Consider the following 19,902-nt stretch of genomic DNA (forward strand, 5'->3'; position numbering starts at 1 on the left):
AAAAGAACTAAGTTTTAAGAAAATCCTATATCTTTGAGATTCATTGAACCTTTCAATGGAATGTTAATCTCGATTATGCCCTTCAAGTTTGTGACTAGGATACTGAGGATCACAAAAAAGGTGTGAATAACCATGCAAATATGTGTGGTACTCTTGATGTCATTTATCACCTAATCAATGTACTGATGAACCACACACACTCTATTGATCTATGACAAACATCGAGCTACCATTTTCCACCCTTATTAGTCCAAATTAGTGCGCCAATAAACCACAAACGCTCCACTAACGACTTGGCAACGTGCAAAGTGCAATTTCATGGAATAACACCATTTTCACATTTTTACTAAAGTAACTAAGATTGGGAATTTAGAAAAAACATTTATTTACTTTTATAATTATAATTATACTTTTTAATGAGAGTTAATTTCCTATCCTACCCGCTCAGCTAACGACCCTCCCCTAGTCAAGGAAGCGGTGGGTGAGAGTGGACACCCATTCAATCGCTATAATATAGGTAATTTCCTTATACCCCCTTTTAGACCAGCTTCGTGAATGAGGCTTACTAGCTGTAAGACTGACTCTCTTATACATATACATATACATATACATATACATATATATATATATATATATATATATATATATATATATATATATATAAGTATTAAGTTATTAATATTATACTAGTATAAGGGTTGAATTTTAAACTTTTAAAACTTTAGGGGTTTAGAATTTATGTATTTCAAAATCAAAACTTTTTCCTCAAATTTTAAATTCCAAAACTTGAGGGTAAGTTTTGAAATTTTTCAAAACCTCTTAGATCAAATTTGAAAACAATTAAATTAATTGTATAATTTATCTATATCACAAAATTTGACCTAATCTATTTTCATATAGAAAGGTAATTTAAATCAAATTCTACAAATAATTAATTTATCATATAAACATGTAATTATCTCAGAATTTGACAATTATTCTTCAATTGGATGAGGATAATCATTAACTTATCATAAAAAACGAATTTTATTAGTCAAAAGAGTTTGTGGTAATGATCCTAATCCTATTCTAGCCAAAAAAAAATCCCGAAAATCTGCTAACAAATGATCCAACTAGTCGAGTCAGGAAATAGACTCGTCGAGTTGGCTCAACTCACAGGGTTCCTTCATAGGACTCATCGAGTCCACCAGTCAGATAGCATATTTCAATTTGCTTCAACTTTGAACAATTAACCAATGCATCTATATAAGAAAAAACAGCCTAGGCTCTGATAACACTGATGGGTTTTGAGCACTATAACAATCCTATGGTGCACATACAACCTAATGCTTTGGATCTAAGTTTTCTCATGTTATACATGCAATTTTCTTTTTATCCAAATCCTAAACCTTAACTAGCATACAGTTTTGAGATTTACAACATAAAACAAGTTAGATGAATACCTTTTTGTTGTATCTTGTAGAATTTGGCCTTGCAAGAGCTTAGTACCTCAAATGTGATGCCTCAAATAAGTCACAAACACCATGAATAATGGAGGATTATGAGAGAGAGGCTAGGAGGCACCAAAAATCGTCTAGGGCTTCTTCTTGGAAGTCTTGGCCAATTTTGGAAGTGCTAGGGGTTACATTTGTAGTGTTGAATTACAAGGGTTTTAACTTGTAAACCCTAAATCATTTACTTAGGCCTTTAAGCAATCCAATAACTCATTTGATAGGCCCTTTGGACCAACTCTTCATGGACTCTCACATAGATTTAGTCCATCCCTAATCAACATTGATCATTAGCCCAAACTATATGTATCACTGATTTACTTAATCAGTCTCCGTTAATTCAATCAGTCTCTTTTGATCACTAAATTAATTCCAAATTAACTCTTGATCAAATACCAATTATACCTACGGATATGCTACGGAATAGCTACGGCCTATTCCGTAAGTATAATAACTACAGATTAGCTACGTAAACTAATTGCTATGGAATGCCTACGGATTGCCGACGGGTGTAAAGTTTGACTAAAATTGACTATTTTCCTATGGAATAGTTATGAAAAGACATGGCTACGGATTTCCTACAGACTACCCACGTGAGTTGAGTTTTACCAAAATGGACTTTTTTCCCTACGGATACCTATGAAACAGTTTAGCTACGGATTTCCTACGAATTAACTTCGAATTTCAAGTTTGACAAAAATTGAATTTTTTCCTACGCAATACCTACAGGCCTATTTAGCGACGGATATTCCGTCAGAAATCTGCCATTAAATTAGTAAAAAAAACAAAAAAAATCAGCTTTTTCTGATTAAAATGCACAAAAAAACACAATTCATTAAATTTATAATAAAATTATTATTCAAACACAAAAGTAATAAACATTACAATATACGTTTTTGGTTATAACATTGTACTTTGCATTTACTCAATTTATTTCATAAAAATAACTTAAATACAAACCAATACAATTCATACAAATACAATACATTTGAATGTGTTAACCTACTTTGTACAAGATATTACTTATACTTAGTTTATATAAAAAAAATCATAAAAATGGATGTCCACTTACACAAGCAAATCTATACGAAAGTATAACTTTTTATAGCTCTTAAACCATTGGATGAAAGACCTGTAAAAAAATCAGAATCCCAGATTCAATACACGAGTTAATTACAAAATATAGGAAATGTAAAAAACAAAAAATTGTAGAGAATAGCAATTCACTTTACTCCCGCTGCAAATTGGGTAATGTACTTTAATTTTTTTTCCCATTAGAGCTACATACTTATGTATTTGGCCAACAATTGCATTGCTTTCAGTAATTTATTTATAGAATCCTAACTATATTTCTTTTAAAGATAGAAGTTACTAGTCAAGTTGTTTTCAACCCTTTATAGCATCATATTTTAATTTCTTCATATTGCACTACAACAGATTTGGCATACATTAGATTATTAAGACATTAAGATTACATGCTCACAACTTGAAAACAAATTGGTTTAAAAACTAAAATCTTAAAAAGAGTACCTCAATGGAAACCAAAAGTAGGATGTTAGACAAAAAAAACATTAAAATTACAATGTTAAATCATGCATTTAACCCTAAAAACAACTTTCCAAGTTTCAAGAAAACTATGTTGCTACATGTAGAATTTCTTACCCAAGAAATGCACCCAAGTTGTAGAACATAGGATTTTCTACTTTGTGGTGTATACATAAGCCTGAAACACAACAAAATGGAACTAATAATGATATAAATAGATATTTTCATCGAACTTTCAATATTGACCATCACATTTTTAGCAATGTATTCTTTTTATCAAAGACTTTAATTAAGTATATTGCTCCAATTCTCATATAACGAAATCACCATGCGCATCTAGCCATTCTAACAATCTTTCAACTCTATTCCAATAGTTATTTATGCTCCATGAAGCTTAATAGCTAATTTTGCCAATTATACCTTTTTTGTCCAATGTTAAAACTGTACTCCAACTTTACCCTTTGAAATTAGTCATCTTATACCCATTTGCCAATCTACTTCCAATAAAGTTTCCAAAAATAACAAGTTATCAAGTTCATGAATACACATTTCAAGTTACAAAAATCCATAAAAAATTCATACATAAACATTTACCTAACATTTTTAACAAATTTAACAAATTAACCTAACATTTCAACAAAATTAATATTTTTAACAAATTGATATTCTCAAGATTTTTTATATAACATTTATATCACTTTTAACAAATATAACAGACTAACCTAACATTTATCTAATATTTTCAAAAAATCAAACAAATTAACCTAACATTTTAACAAATTCAACCAAAATTTAACCTAAAAGCTCAAATTCAACCGTACATTGCGTTGGATTAGTGTCTAAGCTCGTAACTATATTTGGTATGTACTTGACCCAGTTGTGCATGGTTATTTGGGGCGGCCTTCACCAAAGTAACTAGACAGGATGATTTATGAAGAGATAGAGGTTATTATGGTTTATTAATGTATTATATGAATAATATACTATAAGAGAAATCATATAGTTAATATTGGTCAAGAATTAGTTGAGAACTAATTCTATGGCTAAAAGAGATTAATTAAATAAAGGGACTGGAAATGTCATTTATAAGATAATTGTTTTTTGGGTTGTGAATTCTTATGGATATAAGGGGGGAAGAAAATTAGAGTGTATGCCTACTCTAATTTCGTCCAACGGGCCTTATTCCAGAAGGTTCTTAAGCTATTTAGGGCCTAAGTCATCAAATTAGAGTTTTGACTAAAACCCTAGCAGCTCAGCTATTTAAGGACCCCTAGGGCACCCAAAATCGGCTACCACTTATTCCAGAGAGACCTTGATCCAATTTTTTTGCCTCCATTCCCTTCTCTTCTAGACCGTCTTCTTGCTTGTGGTGTTCGTGAGCAATTAGAGGTGTTACACTTGTAACACTAAGCTTCTTGAAGATTGAAGATTCTTGCAACTATTGAAATGTATCATCTAAACTTGTTTTGTTATAGATCTCAATTTCATAATATGCTAGATTATGGTTATAAGCTTTGTATAAATTTGCAAGTATAATAGAGAAACCTAGATCCAAAGCTTTAGGGTTTTTCATGTACACATAGGATGTTCTTTTGCTCAAAACCCATCACATTTAACCAAAAACCTCACATTCAACAAAAAAATCAACATTATCAATGAATTAACCATATAAAGCAGTATACATGAAGTAATATATATTGAAAAAACTAGGGTTTTACCTCTCTTGGAGAAGAAACAAGCAGGGAGGAGACAAGATGCAAAGGGCCGCTAACAGTGAGAAATCGAGCAGCAGTAGTGATGCGAACGGGAAGGGGAGGAGTTCGCTGCAAAATTGGAGAAGGCTGATCAAAGTAACATTATATATATATATGTGTGTGTGTGTGTGTGTGTATATATATATATATATATATATATATATGTAACATCCTGGTTTCAAATCGTCCGAGATTAGGGTTTGTGGGCTGCAACCCGGGATTGGGGAAGTCTCAGGGTTGCGACGAGTTGTTAGAAGCGTCAGGCGTATTAACACCTTTCCATGGGTATGGGTTTCATTGGAATTAGGGTTATATGGAGGAAGAAACGGAAGTTTGAAGTTATGATAGGATAAGTCATTTAATTGAAAAAGGTGACAGTGGAGTACGTTAGGCGTACGTGTATGTACACTTAGTGTACTCATGTGTGTGGGTTTTAAGCGGAGCCACCTAGTACGCTGGGTGTAACAGAGAGTACGTTGTGCGTACTAGGCACATAATGGAAAAACCTAATTTGGGTGTGTCCCTATATAAAGAATGAGATAGACTCATTCCTGGCCACCATTCCTAGACACCAAACCCTCCTAACCTTAAATCTTCGTTCTTATAGCTGGAGAGTGCATTTGAGACCTTGTGAGTGTAATCTTGTGTTCCTGAAGTAGAGAAGTATCTTTGGAAAAGAAGGAGTGAGAGCCCAGAAGTTTGGATCTGAGCTTAGCTATGTGGAAAGCTTCATATAAAGGTATAAAGCTTCAATCTTTCTCACCCTTTTGATTTGTGCATTTATATGGAGTATTTTAGGGTTTTATCCCAAAAGATGGAGACTTTATGAGATAAGGAGCTCTAGAGACCTTGATCTACCCCTTTTCAGTGTATTTTATGGAGTAGAGTCATAAAAATCCAATCTTGGACGTTAGGAGTAAGGTATGCATGAGTTATGAGCTTCATGAGGAAACAGGATGGGTGTTTTGAGTGTTTGTGACCTAATCAGCCATGCAAAGGCTTAAAATCACTAACTTTATGAATTAAGAGACATTACGGAGTCTAGATTTGAGAAATGAGCTAAGGACTTAACGGGTTAAGACCAAGGGAATGGTCTAAAGCAAACGAAGTGTACGCCCAACGTAAGATCAAGTACGCCCCGCATACTAGGTTGATGTCCCGATCAATTTCATGCATGGGTGAGTACGCTGAGTATACCAAGAGAGGTACGCCCCGCGTTACTCCTCTGTGGGCTTTTGGGCTAGAGCTTATATTGGCCCTTAAGGGTAGGCTTGATTCTTTGGGCTTGGGTGTTGGAGACTATGAGCAGGGAAAATATTATAATTATGCATTAGGCCCTTGAGTAGGGCTGGTCACTTAGACTTGAGAGTTGGGCCTCGGGAGAGCCCATTCATTATTGGGCCTTGCTGGGCCAAATGAGTTTCAGGGTGTTAATGAGTTAGTTAGTGGATTGCCTTTTTACCTAATGAGTGAGAGTTTGGACTTAGTTCCTAATTGAGTCATTTGTGGTATTTTGTATAATGGATATGTATTATGTGCTTATCTGTGTATCGTGATATCCTACATTATTAATTTCTTTGTGATTTATCTTGTGTATCACTCAAAGTTTATAGAGTTAGGACCGGAGAGTCCACAGAGTTGGGACCAGAGGGTCCCTCAAAGTTGTGGGACTGGAGGGTCCCACTGAGACACATTGACCGGAGGGTCTTACAGAGTTATAGCCTCGAGTGGCTAATTTGTTGTATGTGGTATTTCGGGAAACTCACTAAGCTTCGTGCTTACCGTGTTATGTGTTTCAGGTATTTCTCAAAATCGCGGAAAGGCACCGGCTCGATTGTACACACCAGAGAAGGAGTTATGGTTTGAGGATCCTGGATTATTATTAAATAATTATAGGGTTGTGTTTTGTAAATAAATTAAATGGGATTTTTGTGAAACGTGTTATGAGAATTTTGTGATTTTTAAATGAAAATTTTGTTTGAAATTTTCGGTGTTACAAATATATGCATACACACACAGACATATACATATATATATATATATATATATATATATATATATATATATATATATATATATATATATATATATATATATGGAAAAGTGAATATACCCTTAAGGGTATATAAGGTTAGGTACCAAAACTCACTATAATTGATTGTTTTGTTTGATATATTCATTATAATGTTATTAAACTTCAACCTTAACTTGATTTACTTTGAAGATTTTCGAAATTTCACTATTGTTTTCCTCTTATATCACTTTTTTTTGCCGAACACCTATTAGGTTATATATATTAGAGTTGAAAATGAAAATTATGTAAGAGGACGATATATGTGAAATTTATAAAAATCTTAGAAGTAAATCAAGTTAAAAGTTCAATTATAAGAACATTGGGCAATTACAATATACACATATGATACAAAACAACATAGTATGGTGAGTTTGGGTACCTAAGCTTATATACCCTTAAGGGTATATTCACTTTTCCCATATATATATATATATATATATATATATATATATATATATATATATATATATATATATATATATATATATATATATATATATATATATATATATATATATATATATATATATAGACACACACACACACACACACATACACACATACATAGATAAACATGCATAAATATACATAGATACACATACATATATACATAAATACATACATACACATACAAATATACATATTTCCCTTTATTATAATCATTTTTCATTATTTATACATTGAACATAGATTATTTCACATTATTGATATCAGTATGTTTATAAATGTTATTATTAATATGATTTTTAATTGTTCATATCTTAAATATGTAAAAAAAGTGATCCAAGAAAAAAGTTTTAAGACGAATAATAATAATAATAATAATAATAATAATAATAATAATAATAATAATAATGGAAATTAATAAATCCATTGGTATTCCATAGCTTTTTTGTAGCTATATTCCTCTGTCAGTAATACGTCGCTATTCGGTGGCTAATTACCTACGGAATACGTACGAATTTACTTTCGTCACTAATCTGTAGGTATTCGGTTGGTAATTACCTACGGAATAACTACGGATTCACTTCCGTCGCTATTCCATATCTATTAAGTGGCTATTCCGTTAATAAATTAGGGCATCCCATTTTGTAGGTAATCCATAAGTAATTATCTACGAAAATTTTCAGTCGCTATTTGCTGTAGCAAAACACATTGTTTTCTAATAATGTTACAAGATAGAATAGATTTGTGCCTCGAATGAATATTTTTGTTTTGAAGACTCATGTTGAATTGTCTTCGTATAAAAGCTAATATGGAGGCTAAAGGTATTAATTTACATTATTTTTTGTCATATTTGTTATGATCAAACATATGACGTCTGCACTATCTTTTTATTACCTGCGAGGTAACAATTCAATTGTTAAGAAAAGTTAGTCGGTGGTGTGACATGGAGTTCCCTAATGTGATACTTCTTTCGAGATTTTATCTTATTGTTCGATAATACTCCTCTCTCTAGCAACAAAAGAAACTTATTGTACGGTACTGCTTCACATTCAAGCAATGTTGTAAAATTTTCGATTATGTCCTCATTAATTTCTGATTATTCCCTAGGCGCTATCTAACCGATTAGAGGACGCCTAACAATTAATTCCTACCTACAAAGTGACTGAAATAGTAGAAAACATAAAATTTTAACATTTTGAAGAAGTTTTATCTCAATAGAAACCATTTGATGAATAATTAATGTAGTATTAATCATATTAACTTATTTTATTAATATATTATGGGTATTTACGAATATTGTTATGATATTAGTCATATTTAATTTTTGAAAATTTAACGAGTTAGCAATTAATGGTCCCTGATTAATTCCCATCTAACTGATTAATCATTTAACCCCAGTCCAACGACTAGCTAACGTCGAGCGTTTTTTACAACCTTGCTTTCAAGCACCTAAAAAAACAGATTACTTGGTTGCTTTTATAGTTACTATGTTCTATTTGGTGGACTATTTGGAAAGACATACACGAAAGGGAATTCATGGAACTACTCTAAGAAGATATGTTATTTTTTATAATATAGTAGCCATTTCTTTTATTTGGGTTGTTCATAGAATACTATATTTAGAATTGATTGAGTATTGTTTACAAAATCCAATAGTCAACATGTGTAATTGTTTCGTCTTTTCCTAGCATCTTGCTAGAGTAATTCAATTTAAACCATTCTAAACAAATAAAATAAAAATCATAGGTAATTTGTTTTTATATGGCTCAATATATACTTTTAGTAAAATACTTAAACTGATTTGTTGTTGAAAACTTTAGCCAAAATCTTAATAATTTGATATACGTACAATCTTTATTAAAATTAAATCAAATCAAATTTCGATCAATAAGTGTAATGTTGAATCCTTCATTAGAAGGTCATTTCTGGAATTTCAACATGCTTTTGGAATCCAATGATTAAAAATTCAACGGAACATGAAATTGTTTGGAACTTAGAGATGCATTCACAAGGAGGAAATTCTTTCATTTGTCGTTTCTTCATAAATGTCAAACCTTCGTTACCAACTTTCATCGACCCAAATAGAGTCATTGACTAACTCATGTGAAAAACTAAATACAAGTGGTTCATGATCAATACTAAATGGTCAAAATCATGACACCTGTAGATTAGATTAAAAAAGTGATGCTTGTGATGTTTATACGCAGAGTCATAATTATCATCATGGGTCTGTCTTGACCATTATTTGATAGAGTGGGATACAAATCAATATAAGACAAAAAAAAAAAAAAACATTTACAGATTAATTATAACTTTTAATGTGATAAAGGTTACATATATTTAACTTATATATAATTTTATATTAATTTTCATAATAAACTATGCTTCGATATTGCATAATGAAATAAATAAATATGTTCTCAACTTTTAATTTCAAAGTTTTCTAAAGATGCTAAAATAACAATATGTTTACGTGAACTACAAAAAATATAAGACACAAAAGGATGTGTTTTATATGCAAGCATATGATATTCATTGGTTACCATTACTTAATGAGGAAATTGAGTATAATAAGTATTGCTTACGTGAACTACAAAAATATATGACACAAAATGATGTTGCTATGCTAATACAAAATGAAAAGAAACTCTTTAATGAATTGATGATATAAAAAACACTATATTGTTAATCAAACATTACACAGAAGTCTTCAATTGTACTAAAAACATAGATTTCAAGGAAATTAAGAGAATGTCATTCATTAACCACAAATCAATCAAGCTTTTACAAACATATTACATAAGAAAAGAGCCCATGAAAGGCCTCTAAAACATTGATCACCAAACACTTTAACTGATACAAAGGTCTAGACATTCATCCATCCTCAAAAAAACCCTTTCCAAGACTCTAAGAAAAGGGCAAAAAGTTACCGAAAAAATGCCTCGGTATAGCCATTAAAGGTTACTACTTTACAACAGGAGGGTTGTTACCATGGTCAACAAGTCAACCATGAAAAAATATTAAGAAAAAACCCTCCTGCAAAATGAACCCAATGGCAAACAAGTTTTGAAGTGGCATGGTGTCGATGGTCAAAAGTATGGAGAACGTTAGCCCTTGGTTACCAGAATACCGCGTTTTGGAAAAAAGTATCGAAAAAGGAAAATAAAAATAGTAACCCCAGATGTTCACATGAATTTTTTCAGAGCACTTCGTAGATTCTTGACAAGATCTTTCATCGTCATAGTAAATTCTTGATCCATCTGAAAGAAAGAAATCCCATATGGGTATCGATTAATTCGATGCAAAATTCGTTTTTTTTTAATGAACGAATAAGAACCGATGATATATATAATCCCAATTTACCTGGGCAACAATGGTGATATCGAGAGCATAGCTAGCAAAGGTCATGGCGGTGGTATTGATGATGGAAAGATTAAGTTTCTCGATTTCTGCTAGGGTTTCTTCAACAACACCGGCCTTTTTCTCACAGTGAACTCTAATTAAAACATCCTTGCCGGAAAATCTTACCTCCACTTCAGGGAGTTGCTCATGAACTGGGCCACCGGAAAAGTTCTCATCGGAAGAAGAGATTTCACCACCTTCAGCTAAAACCTCATATCTTTTCACGAACACTACCGACTCTGTGTTAGATCTCTTCTTGGTTTGTTCCTCGAGTGTTTTCACTTTTTCTTGGAGGGTTTTCAAGTACTTGATCGCATCTCCAAGAACAGAAGCTTTATCCATCTATAAACAGCAATACATTACAGTTAAGTATGAACATATGCGATGATCATATCCATGATAAAAAGAAAAAGATTCATAAAAATGGTTACCTTTTTCAATCCGGGGACTAGGGCTGAGAGTGCTATGAATCTCTGGCTAAGTTTCTCTCTTCTCTTTCTCTCAGCCAAGATATGGTCTTGAGGTGTAGCAGGTCCTCTAATGGGGTTGCTTGTCGTGGTTGGTTTCACACCCCCACCGCTTCCGCCGCCACCATGGTGGTGGTTTTGGTTGCCAAACTGGACTTGGGATGATTGGAATGTTGAATCACAAGCGAAACCAAATGTTCTTTTGGAAGATACAGTGCCTTCTTCTTTTGGAGTTACAATTTTAGCTTGATTTGCGATATGTGAATCGTTTGCATAATGTAGATTATGATTCATCATGGAGTTATCAGGGGTGATGCTTGAATTCCAGCTGCTGGTTTTGGGCTGTTTAGTTGGTCGTGGGGATGGTTCTAAAAGTGGTTTATAATGGTCAAAAATAGGTGCATGGGAGTTATAGAGATGATGTGTGATGTCTCCAAATGCAGCTGCTTCCATGTTCATTGGATTTAGCTGATCATCAAATGAGTTGAATGGCCATTGAGAGTTGAAACAAGGGTCCTCAATTCCTGACAATTCTGAAAAACCTCTGAATTGTGAAATCTCCATAAAAGTTTTAGGTGATGAAAAAAGGATTGAGTGAGGACCCCTGATCAAATTGCTCAAAAATCCACTCGATCTCTTTGAATATGTCAAAGAGTTTGAATGCAAAACCTGCAAAAGGAAAATTAAAAAATCAAACACATATACATCAGTCTATGGAACTTTATCTTCCATGATTCAACAAAAACCTCAAAAGCCCAGATCAAGAAATCAGATGAAAAGTTAAGAAAGAGCGAAAGGTTTGCACCTTTTGGAAGAATATAGTTTTATTGTTAATTGTCTCTTCTGTAATCGGTATTGTGTTGAGCGATGAGCACGAGTTTTATAACTGCAGAATGATGCCATTAATGGGTCCACTGCCGCTATTTCTCTCTTTACATTGGTCGGTGATGTGAACTGAACATGGCCGTCTGAATAAAATAAACAACGATGACCGCTAATGGACGACAATTTGAACCACAAGAAAATGGTAATTAGCACAACATTGGCTGTTCAAAACCTTTTTATGTTTACGTCATGTCAAATATTTTACTCGGTTGAATTTCATTATCATATGTGTGTCAACACAACTGTTTTTTTTTTTTTTCCTAAAGCAAGAGTTATTAGACTTTTCTATACAATGATTATGGTGAAAACTTTGACATTTTATCAACTACAACCTTGACTTTCATATTAAAACTACTCTACTTTTAACTTTCGCAATCTCTCTCTCTCTCTCTCTCTCTCTCTCTCTCTCTCTCTCTCTCTCTCTCTCTCTCTCTCTCTCTCGCTCTCTCTCTCTCTCTCTCTCTCTCTCTCTCACACACACACACACATATATATATATATATATATATATATATATATATATATATATATATATATATATTATTGTTGGAAATATAATATGATATGCAAGTTGGTAAGTTCTCATTATCCTATATTAGTGAGGGAACGAACATTTTATTGGTTTATATTGGTTTTCTTTTGATAGGGCTTCAAAGACTTAAAATGGGTTAAGAGGCGGGTCAAGCAAACACGCATGCCTAGCCGATGACGTAAGTGTGTGAAATTGTGCAATTTACAGATTGTTGAGGAGCTTTCATTTTTTTGTGAGGTTTGATTCAGTCCGAGTCGGATCGGATCGGTCAATACACAAGTATGTGAAATGCTTCACTTGGCACATTATTGAGGAGCTTTCATTTTTTGGCAAGGTTCGGTCCGAGTCGGATCAGATTGGCTTTGACCGATCCGGTCAGAGAGTTGAATGACATTGACTTCGTAGATGAGGAGACGGAAACTTCTAGAATCCTCTGGAAAGATTGGATATATGTAACACCAGGTTCGTAGTACGTATTTAAATTCCAGTAACTCCATGTTTTGCCCTAGGACTCATCGAGTTGGAGGCCCAACTCATCGAGTAGACTCGACTTCTAATCAGGGGGTTAAGTTACCTACTCGACGAGTCGGGAGACCGACTCGGCGAGTAGGACTGTCTGGATGAAACCCTAATATTTGGGTTTGCAGCTTATTTAAATAACTTACAACACCACAAACCGGCCTCCATTATCCCTACCAACCCAGAGAAAACCCTAACTCGAAACCCTAGCCATATTTGTGTGTTCTTGAACTTGTTGGTACCCTTTTGTGTGTTTTTGAAGTTGGAAAGGAGGAAGAAAGCTTAAGAGTTCAAGTAGAAGCAAGAAGATCCAGAGGTTTTGCTCCATTCTCAGCTCATTCAAGGTAAAAAGCTGGAACATTGACTATCTATCTCTTAGATTTTGATTTGGGGCTATTTCTACCCTTTTTAAGAGTTTAGAGAAGCTAAAATCGGATTTTGTGGGTATGCTTGGAGTTGCACTTCGGATCTAGAACTATTGGGGGTCCTTATGGCATAAAGGTGCCAACTTTGTTGCCATAAGCACCCCCATACATCTTGTAGACCTATTTTTATGGATTTTTGAGCCAAAGCCCCCATGCATGGACATCAAGTTTGTAGATTTACGTATAAAATGGACCCTAGGAGGCCAGATCTATGGTTTTGATGCGTTAAGACCCACTATGATCGACTGAATAGTTGTGGACATAAAAGGACTCGAAGAGACGCTTGGGTGACTCGGCGAGTTGGGTCGTATTTCCCCCCAAATATCTTCTGGTAATGGTCTTTGATTGAGTGGGAGGGACACTCAACCTATTAGGGGTTTGTCATGGACTTGAAGATCGAAGGACTCAGCGAGTGGATGAACAGACTCGACGAGTTCAAGGCAATGTCCCAACCAATTGAAGATGGACTCGACGAGTTCAAGGAGAAATCGCCGAGTCATAGACTGAACACCTTCATATGGATGAAAATGAACTCGACAAGTTCAAGGACGAACTCGGTGAGTCGGTTGAAGATAGTCCAATGTGTTGTTGAAGGCAAACTCGGTTCAAGGACCCACTTGGCGAGTCGAGTCAACCAGATGTTGACTTTGACCAGGTGATTGGCCATTAACCAAGGTGTTGACCTTGACTTTGTCTTGGGCTGCATTTGACCCTTGTAAGGGTTACGAGTGAGGATTGATAAGTTAGAAAAGTTTTTGTGTAAGGATCAAGGATTCGAGGAGAGTTGGTATTCATATCGAGATGAGTGCAAACACTACACGGCTTTGAGGTGAGTTTTCTCCTAGTAGTAATGGGTCTACGGCTACAATGACGGCCGACAAGTAAGAGTGTTGGATAGATGATTGTCTTTGTGATAATTATCTAGTGTTGATATGAGATATGTTATTGTGCCTGATATGATTATTGTTCCTGATATGATTATTGTGCTTTACATGTTTACTGTGCTTGATATGTGTTAACAATAGTATATGTGACATAGTCCTTGGTTACCGGTTGAAAGATACTGAAGGGGACGGTAGCTCCCAGTTACTAGTTGCTAGATACCGAAGGGGAGGTTAGTTCCCAGTTACCGGTTGAAAGATACCGAGGAGGAGCCTAGCTCCTGGCTATACCCGACAGTTACCAGTTGAAAGATACCGAAGATTATGCATTATTTGGTATGATTATGATAGGGGAACTCACTAACCTTCGTGCTTACGGTTTTTAGTTTTGGTTTCAGGTACCTCTTCATCTAAGGGGAAGGAACCGGCGAGGTAGCAGCGCATTACACATTCACACATGATATTCCACATCTAAGAAACCTAGGATTGTACTCTGATATTATACTTTTTACTAATATGGTTTTGAGACTTATGATTTGTGACTTTATGTTTGAAAGGATTTCAATGTTGTTTTCTGTGAACGATTTTTACAAGTAATATACTTTAAAACAAAATAAAATTGGGGCTCGATTTTGGGATGTTACAAGTTGGTATCAGAGCCTTGGTTTGAAGGACTCGGGTACACCATCGGGGGTGTCTGGACTCAAACCGAGGGCTTGATAGATTTTTACAAGAAAAATAGTTTTCTAAAATTTAAAATAAGGAGTTTGAGAAAGTACAAGGTGTGTGATGTGTGAAACCGGACGAGCTCAAGTAAGTTTTCCCCAAGATACCCATACATGCTATATTATGTTATATGATATTATTATGAGAACTGCATACTAGACTAGGGCTAAGGATCTAGGGAGGATGCCTTGTATGCATGTTATATGAGTTTATTGAGCTATATGTTAGGGCTGGTTAGTCAGCAGTATGGTAGCTTGGTTAGGTTATGTTTGGTAATTGTTACTCAATGCACGAATGCTGCTTGCTTTGTGTTGATAGGGATTCCGGCTAGCTTTAACTTACTAGTAGCCTGATATGTAGTAGTATCCGCAAGCTAGTTAGGTAAAGATGGTAGGGACTCCTTATGCAACTGATGGTGGGAGTAGGTCGGAGAGTGCCCTAGGACAAGCCTAGGATAAGATAAGCTTGGAAAGCGGTACTAGTAGAAGGTACTTGGTGAAGTCGAAGCAATCCTTGAGGAAACTACAGATAGGTATGGAAGGTAGTATGGGCCCGTACTATTGGAAGCAGAGGATCCGTACTCGAATCAAGGAGGGTTGAGATAGAATCAAGAAACTTGGAGAGTGTTTGAGATCCTTCGAGAGTATGTATGACCCTTACATTTATGTATTTTATTTCTATATGGAGTTTACGCGACATGGAGGCACGAGGTTCAAGATCCGAATCAGGATTAGAATCAAGCTCGGGCGCGGGATCCGAGCAGGTTGATGATGGGCTATGTGAGTTCATCACGTCAGAGATCACGAGAGGTACTCTTGAGGCGACCCTTGTCATTTTTGGGTCGATCATGGAGGGGATTATTGAGCTGGTGGAGGATCGCCTCCGGGCATTTAGGAGTGACTTGGCATCCAACTAGTAGGGTTCGCACACACTGTCCTTCAAGGACTTTGGGGGTAGTGGTGCGCCAAACTTTCACGGGGTGAAGGACCCCATTGTGGCCAGGAGATGGATTGTAGACATTGAGTCTGCACAGTTGATGAGCTTCTTCCCGGAGGGGTCAAAGGTCCGCTTTGCTGCGGGTTGTTGGAGGGATCGAGCCAGAGATTGGTGGGAGTTAGTGGGTGATTCACTGGGGGCCCCGGCCATTGAGGCGATTACTTGGTCAGATTGTTTGGGCTTATGATCCATGTTAGACCAAGTTTGTGTATGGATACATAAAGAGTTAGGCCACATGAACCATGGATCATAAAACCCATGTATATGGATTTAGGTTATACCCATGACCCTTGGAATCCAACATATAAATATGTTAGTTCATGACCAAAACGTGTGTTTCTTTTTCTTATAGAAATATGGAGGTTTATGGGTGCATGAAATTCTCTCTCAAGAGTCACCTTTGTTCTAGGTGACTTCTGATTCCATTTGAGGTGCAACACGTGGGACACTAAGTTCTTAAAGTCCAAAGTCTTTCAAACAACACCAAATACATTAAGAATTCAAGCCACATAAAAGGTATGTTACTCTAACTAGTATCTTGTATTGTTTATGACAAATTGCATGTTAGTTATAGGTTTAATGCCTTGGAAACCATTCTCATGTATAATTAGTGAAAACATAGATCCACTATATTTAGGGTTGTATGTACACCATAGGATGTTGTAGTATACTAAAACCCATCAGTATAATCCCTGACAAAATGTCCATTCTTGCCACACTTAGAGCAGCATGATCCTGACCTAGTGTAGCAAACTCCCTCGTGTTACCTACCGCATTTCCCACAGCAGTCCCGGACCTGCTGGCCATTAAAACATATGATCTTATATTAATATATAACAACTTATAATATATTAATAAATCATATATAACCTTCTCTCAAGAGTTCATACTAACAAATTGTCCTGGTGTTATGCAACCCCAATGGACCATGCTACTCTCGTGTCGAGTACATACCAATAATAGTTATGGGCTTAGACATCTAATCCCACAGTCTCCCACTTGGATATGTCTAAAACTATTATTGCGTATGACTCCAAGATCCCGACTAGCAATCGTAGCTCTTAAAAGCGTTGTCAAAATCTGACTTAGTCAATGCTGTGTCCATTAGATAAGGGATCATATATTCCTCCATTCTAGATATCATATGGACTGAGATATGGGTTATAAATTCCTCCATATTCCATCATACTCTGGAAGTAGGTATAGGCCACCTAGACAAACTACATACCCATTCATGACAGTGTTGCCCCATACCTACTTCCAGAGTATGATGGACTGTGGAACGTTTGAATAACCTAGTTATTCGGGAAGTCAAAACATGCAAAGTGAACCACAAGAATAATATTAATCCTATATGGCCCCAAACACCTTTGAGAGTAAATAAAACACCTTTTATTTAAACACCATATTTATTACTCTTTATTCATAGTATAATGTTTCGAATAATCAACTTTATACTTGAATCTGAAACAATAGTCATGCCATGCTCCAAACATGCACACTATGTTTGTCAAAACAATAGTTATGCTATACTCCAAGTATGCACACTATGTTTTTCTATGATCCTTACTTTGTGAAATAGACCAATTGAACATGATTCCAAAGAAGCTCATTTCATAATCCAAATCCTTATCCTAAATGTAAGAATTCCAAATTCCTTCCATTTACCGAAATCTGTTAGATTCTAAACTTATATACATTGATCCTCTTGTAATGACTATGAACAAAGTCATAAATACTTGTTAACAGACATTACAAAGTATTCCAATGGAGATCAATTCCATGGAAACGAAGTGTCATATTCAAAGTACATTCCTTTGAACATCCTTCTTGCATTAAGTTTTCTAATCTTACACAGATTTAATGGATAACTTCCACCTATGGAAACATTTCCACACTCCCTTTTTGATTGTCACTTCTGAACAAGAGTTTCCTCCTTTCAGAATATGTCAATATGGTCCTTTTCAAAAATTTACACCATACTCCCAACTGTCTATGAGCAACCAATCTTTGGTTAACCTCAGATTGTCCTCGACAATTGCTTAATCATTCTAGTCATATCCAATTCTAGACCTTTCCCCCGCTTAATGCCCTAGGCATTTGGAAAATTTATAAAGGATAAATATTATAGCACACGTAATAGATCTTATATCCAAAGCATATGGGGCACGATTCATGATGTCTTACATAAAGACATGAGTCTTTTGCTACAATATTTTTTATTTTTTTATTTGCCATGTTTTCAAATTTTGACTATGAAGAGGGATGTCGTAATCATAATCGAATTTTAAGAACGCAATATATATTGAATTTCCATATGTTGAAATGAAGATGATTAAAATCTCAATCTAAAATTTGACTAAAGATAATTAAAATCTCAATCTAAGCTTTTATAATTGAAATGAAGTAAAATTTTCACTCCCTTAATTATAGCAAAACAACTTTTCCCAATTGAAACTTTTGTTTTCTATAATTAACATTGCTAACTTGCAACACTTATCATAATTATCATGCTCCCACTAACATAATAATTATGCTCCCACTAGCTTTGACATGTATCCAGAAATCAGTTGGACTTCTAGAAATCAATATTTTATTGACTTTCTTACCAATGTTCAGATTTCTGCTACAAGATGCTTTGATAAGACTTTATCAAAAACATACACCTTTCCTTAGATAGCTCATATGTGTGTCTAAATAAGTTTTAGAACTATGAAAAGGGATGCCATAATCATAGTCTCAATTGTTTAGACCTTTGCTATTTCTCACGAGTCCATGTTAGTGTGCCGCTTACCCACACACGCTCCACTAACGACTTTGAGAATGCAAGTATCACAATTGCTATCTACTTAAAATCTATTTGGAGAAAGCGTTTCCTCACCATCATTTTCATGAATCAGAGAAAAACCTTATGACACTTATATTTTATGGTTTACGTGTTCCTATCCATGTTAGTTTGTCAAACCATAATCATAAGACAAGGTTACTGACAGATTGAAACTCATATGGACCAAACTTTCTCAACCTTAACTTGTCAAGGGCCGACCATTGCTTCCAAGTAGTTATGCAAACAACCAAGAACTCATTGAACTCACATGTACAGTCAACTCTAACTATAATGGGCACAAAAAACAAGAATATGTCAACACGATAGGTTACAAACCTCAAGTCGTGTGCTAGTGATAAACAACATGTTTTATTCTTGATTAGTTCTTAAATTTCTTTCAGGATCTTTAAGACTCCCACTGACCACTTGACATATAAGTTTCTCTTAGTCAAATACCATTACTTGACAACAAATATTCAAGAGTTAGTGTGGAATCTTTTCAATACAAACACTTCACACAATTGGCCTTAGTTGGTCTTTGTTTTATCCAAAACATCACATCTTACCAATTTCAAATGTTTAAGAGTAAGAAAACATTTTACTCTACATTTGACAAGTGTTATAAACCTTCTTAAGATTATGTTACTCAAGTTACAATCTTGGAGTATTACTCTACGACCTGTTCTTGGAGCGAAGTATGATTTATCTTTTGATTCAATCATTTCAACAATTCACGATTCATCTTCTTAGTCAAACAAATGCACTAAGATGTCCTTAGAGGATTAATTTTGATATGGTATCTTAATCACTAAGATAATCATAAAACATGATATTAAAGTACTCTCCCATCTTTTCAGATTGGAGAAACTTTTATCGTTCTGCCTAATTTGATTCTTCTTATTCGTCCTGCCATACATTGAATCTTTTCCAAT

At 34.7% G+C, this 19,902-nt stretch overlaps 1 protein-coding gene across 1 annotated transcript; it reads right to left on the reverse strand.

Moving 5' to 3' along the window:
- Positions 1 to 10,042: 10,042 nt before the first annotated feature.
- On the reverse strand, positions 10,043 to 12,125 carry LOC145006565 (transcription factor bHLH18-like). The gene is made up of 4 exons (XM_078965649.1): positions 11,985 to 12,125; positions 11,144 to 11,848; positions 10,674 to 11,054; positions 10,043 to 10,570 (listed from the first exon to the last, which is right to left on the reverse strand). The coding sequence occupies exons 2-4, from the start codon at positions 11,741 to 11,743 to the stop codon at positions 10,496 to 10,498; spliced, it is 1,056 nt and encodes a 351-aa protein (XP_078821775.1). The 5' UTR covers positions 11,744 to 11,848; positions 11,985 to 12,125; the 3' UTR covers positions 10,043 to 10,495.
- Positions 12,126 to 19,902: the final 7,777 nt, after the last annotated feature.

Source organism: Lactuca saligna, chromosome 7 (assembly GCF_052625555.1).
Source record: "Lactuca saligna cultivar CGN05327 chromosome 7, ASM5262555v1, whole genome shotgun sequence".
NCBI classification, from domain to species: Eukaryota; Viridiplantae; Streptophyta; class Magnoliopsida; order Asterales; family Asteraceae; genus Lactuca; species Lactuca saligna.

What these genes read in the sequence shown, in the direction of transcription:
- LOC145006565 (XM_078965649.1), bottom strand. Translation starts at nt 11,743, where the DNA reads ATGGAGATTTCACAATTCAGAGGTTTTTCAGAATTGTCAGGAATTGAG. An exon ending in TAGTCCCCGGATTGAAAAAG is followed by an intron (nt 11,055 to 11,143) that starts GTAACCATTTTT and finishes TGCTGTTTATAG; the next exon opens with ATGGATAAAGCTTCTGTTCT. An exon ending in ATATCACCATTGTTGCCCAG is followed by an intron (nt 10,571 to 10,673) that starts GTAAATTGGGAT and finishes TCTTTCTTTCAG; the next exon opens with ATGGATCAAGAATTTACTAT.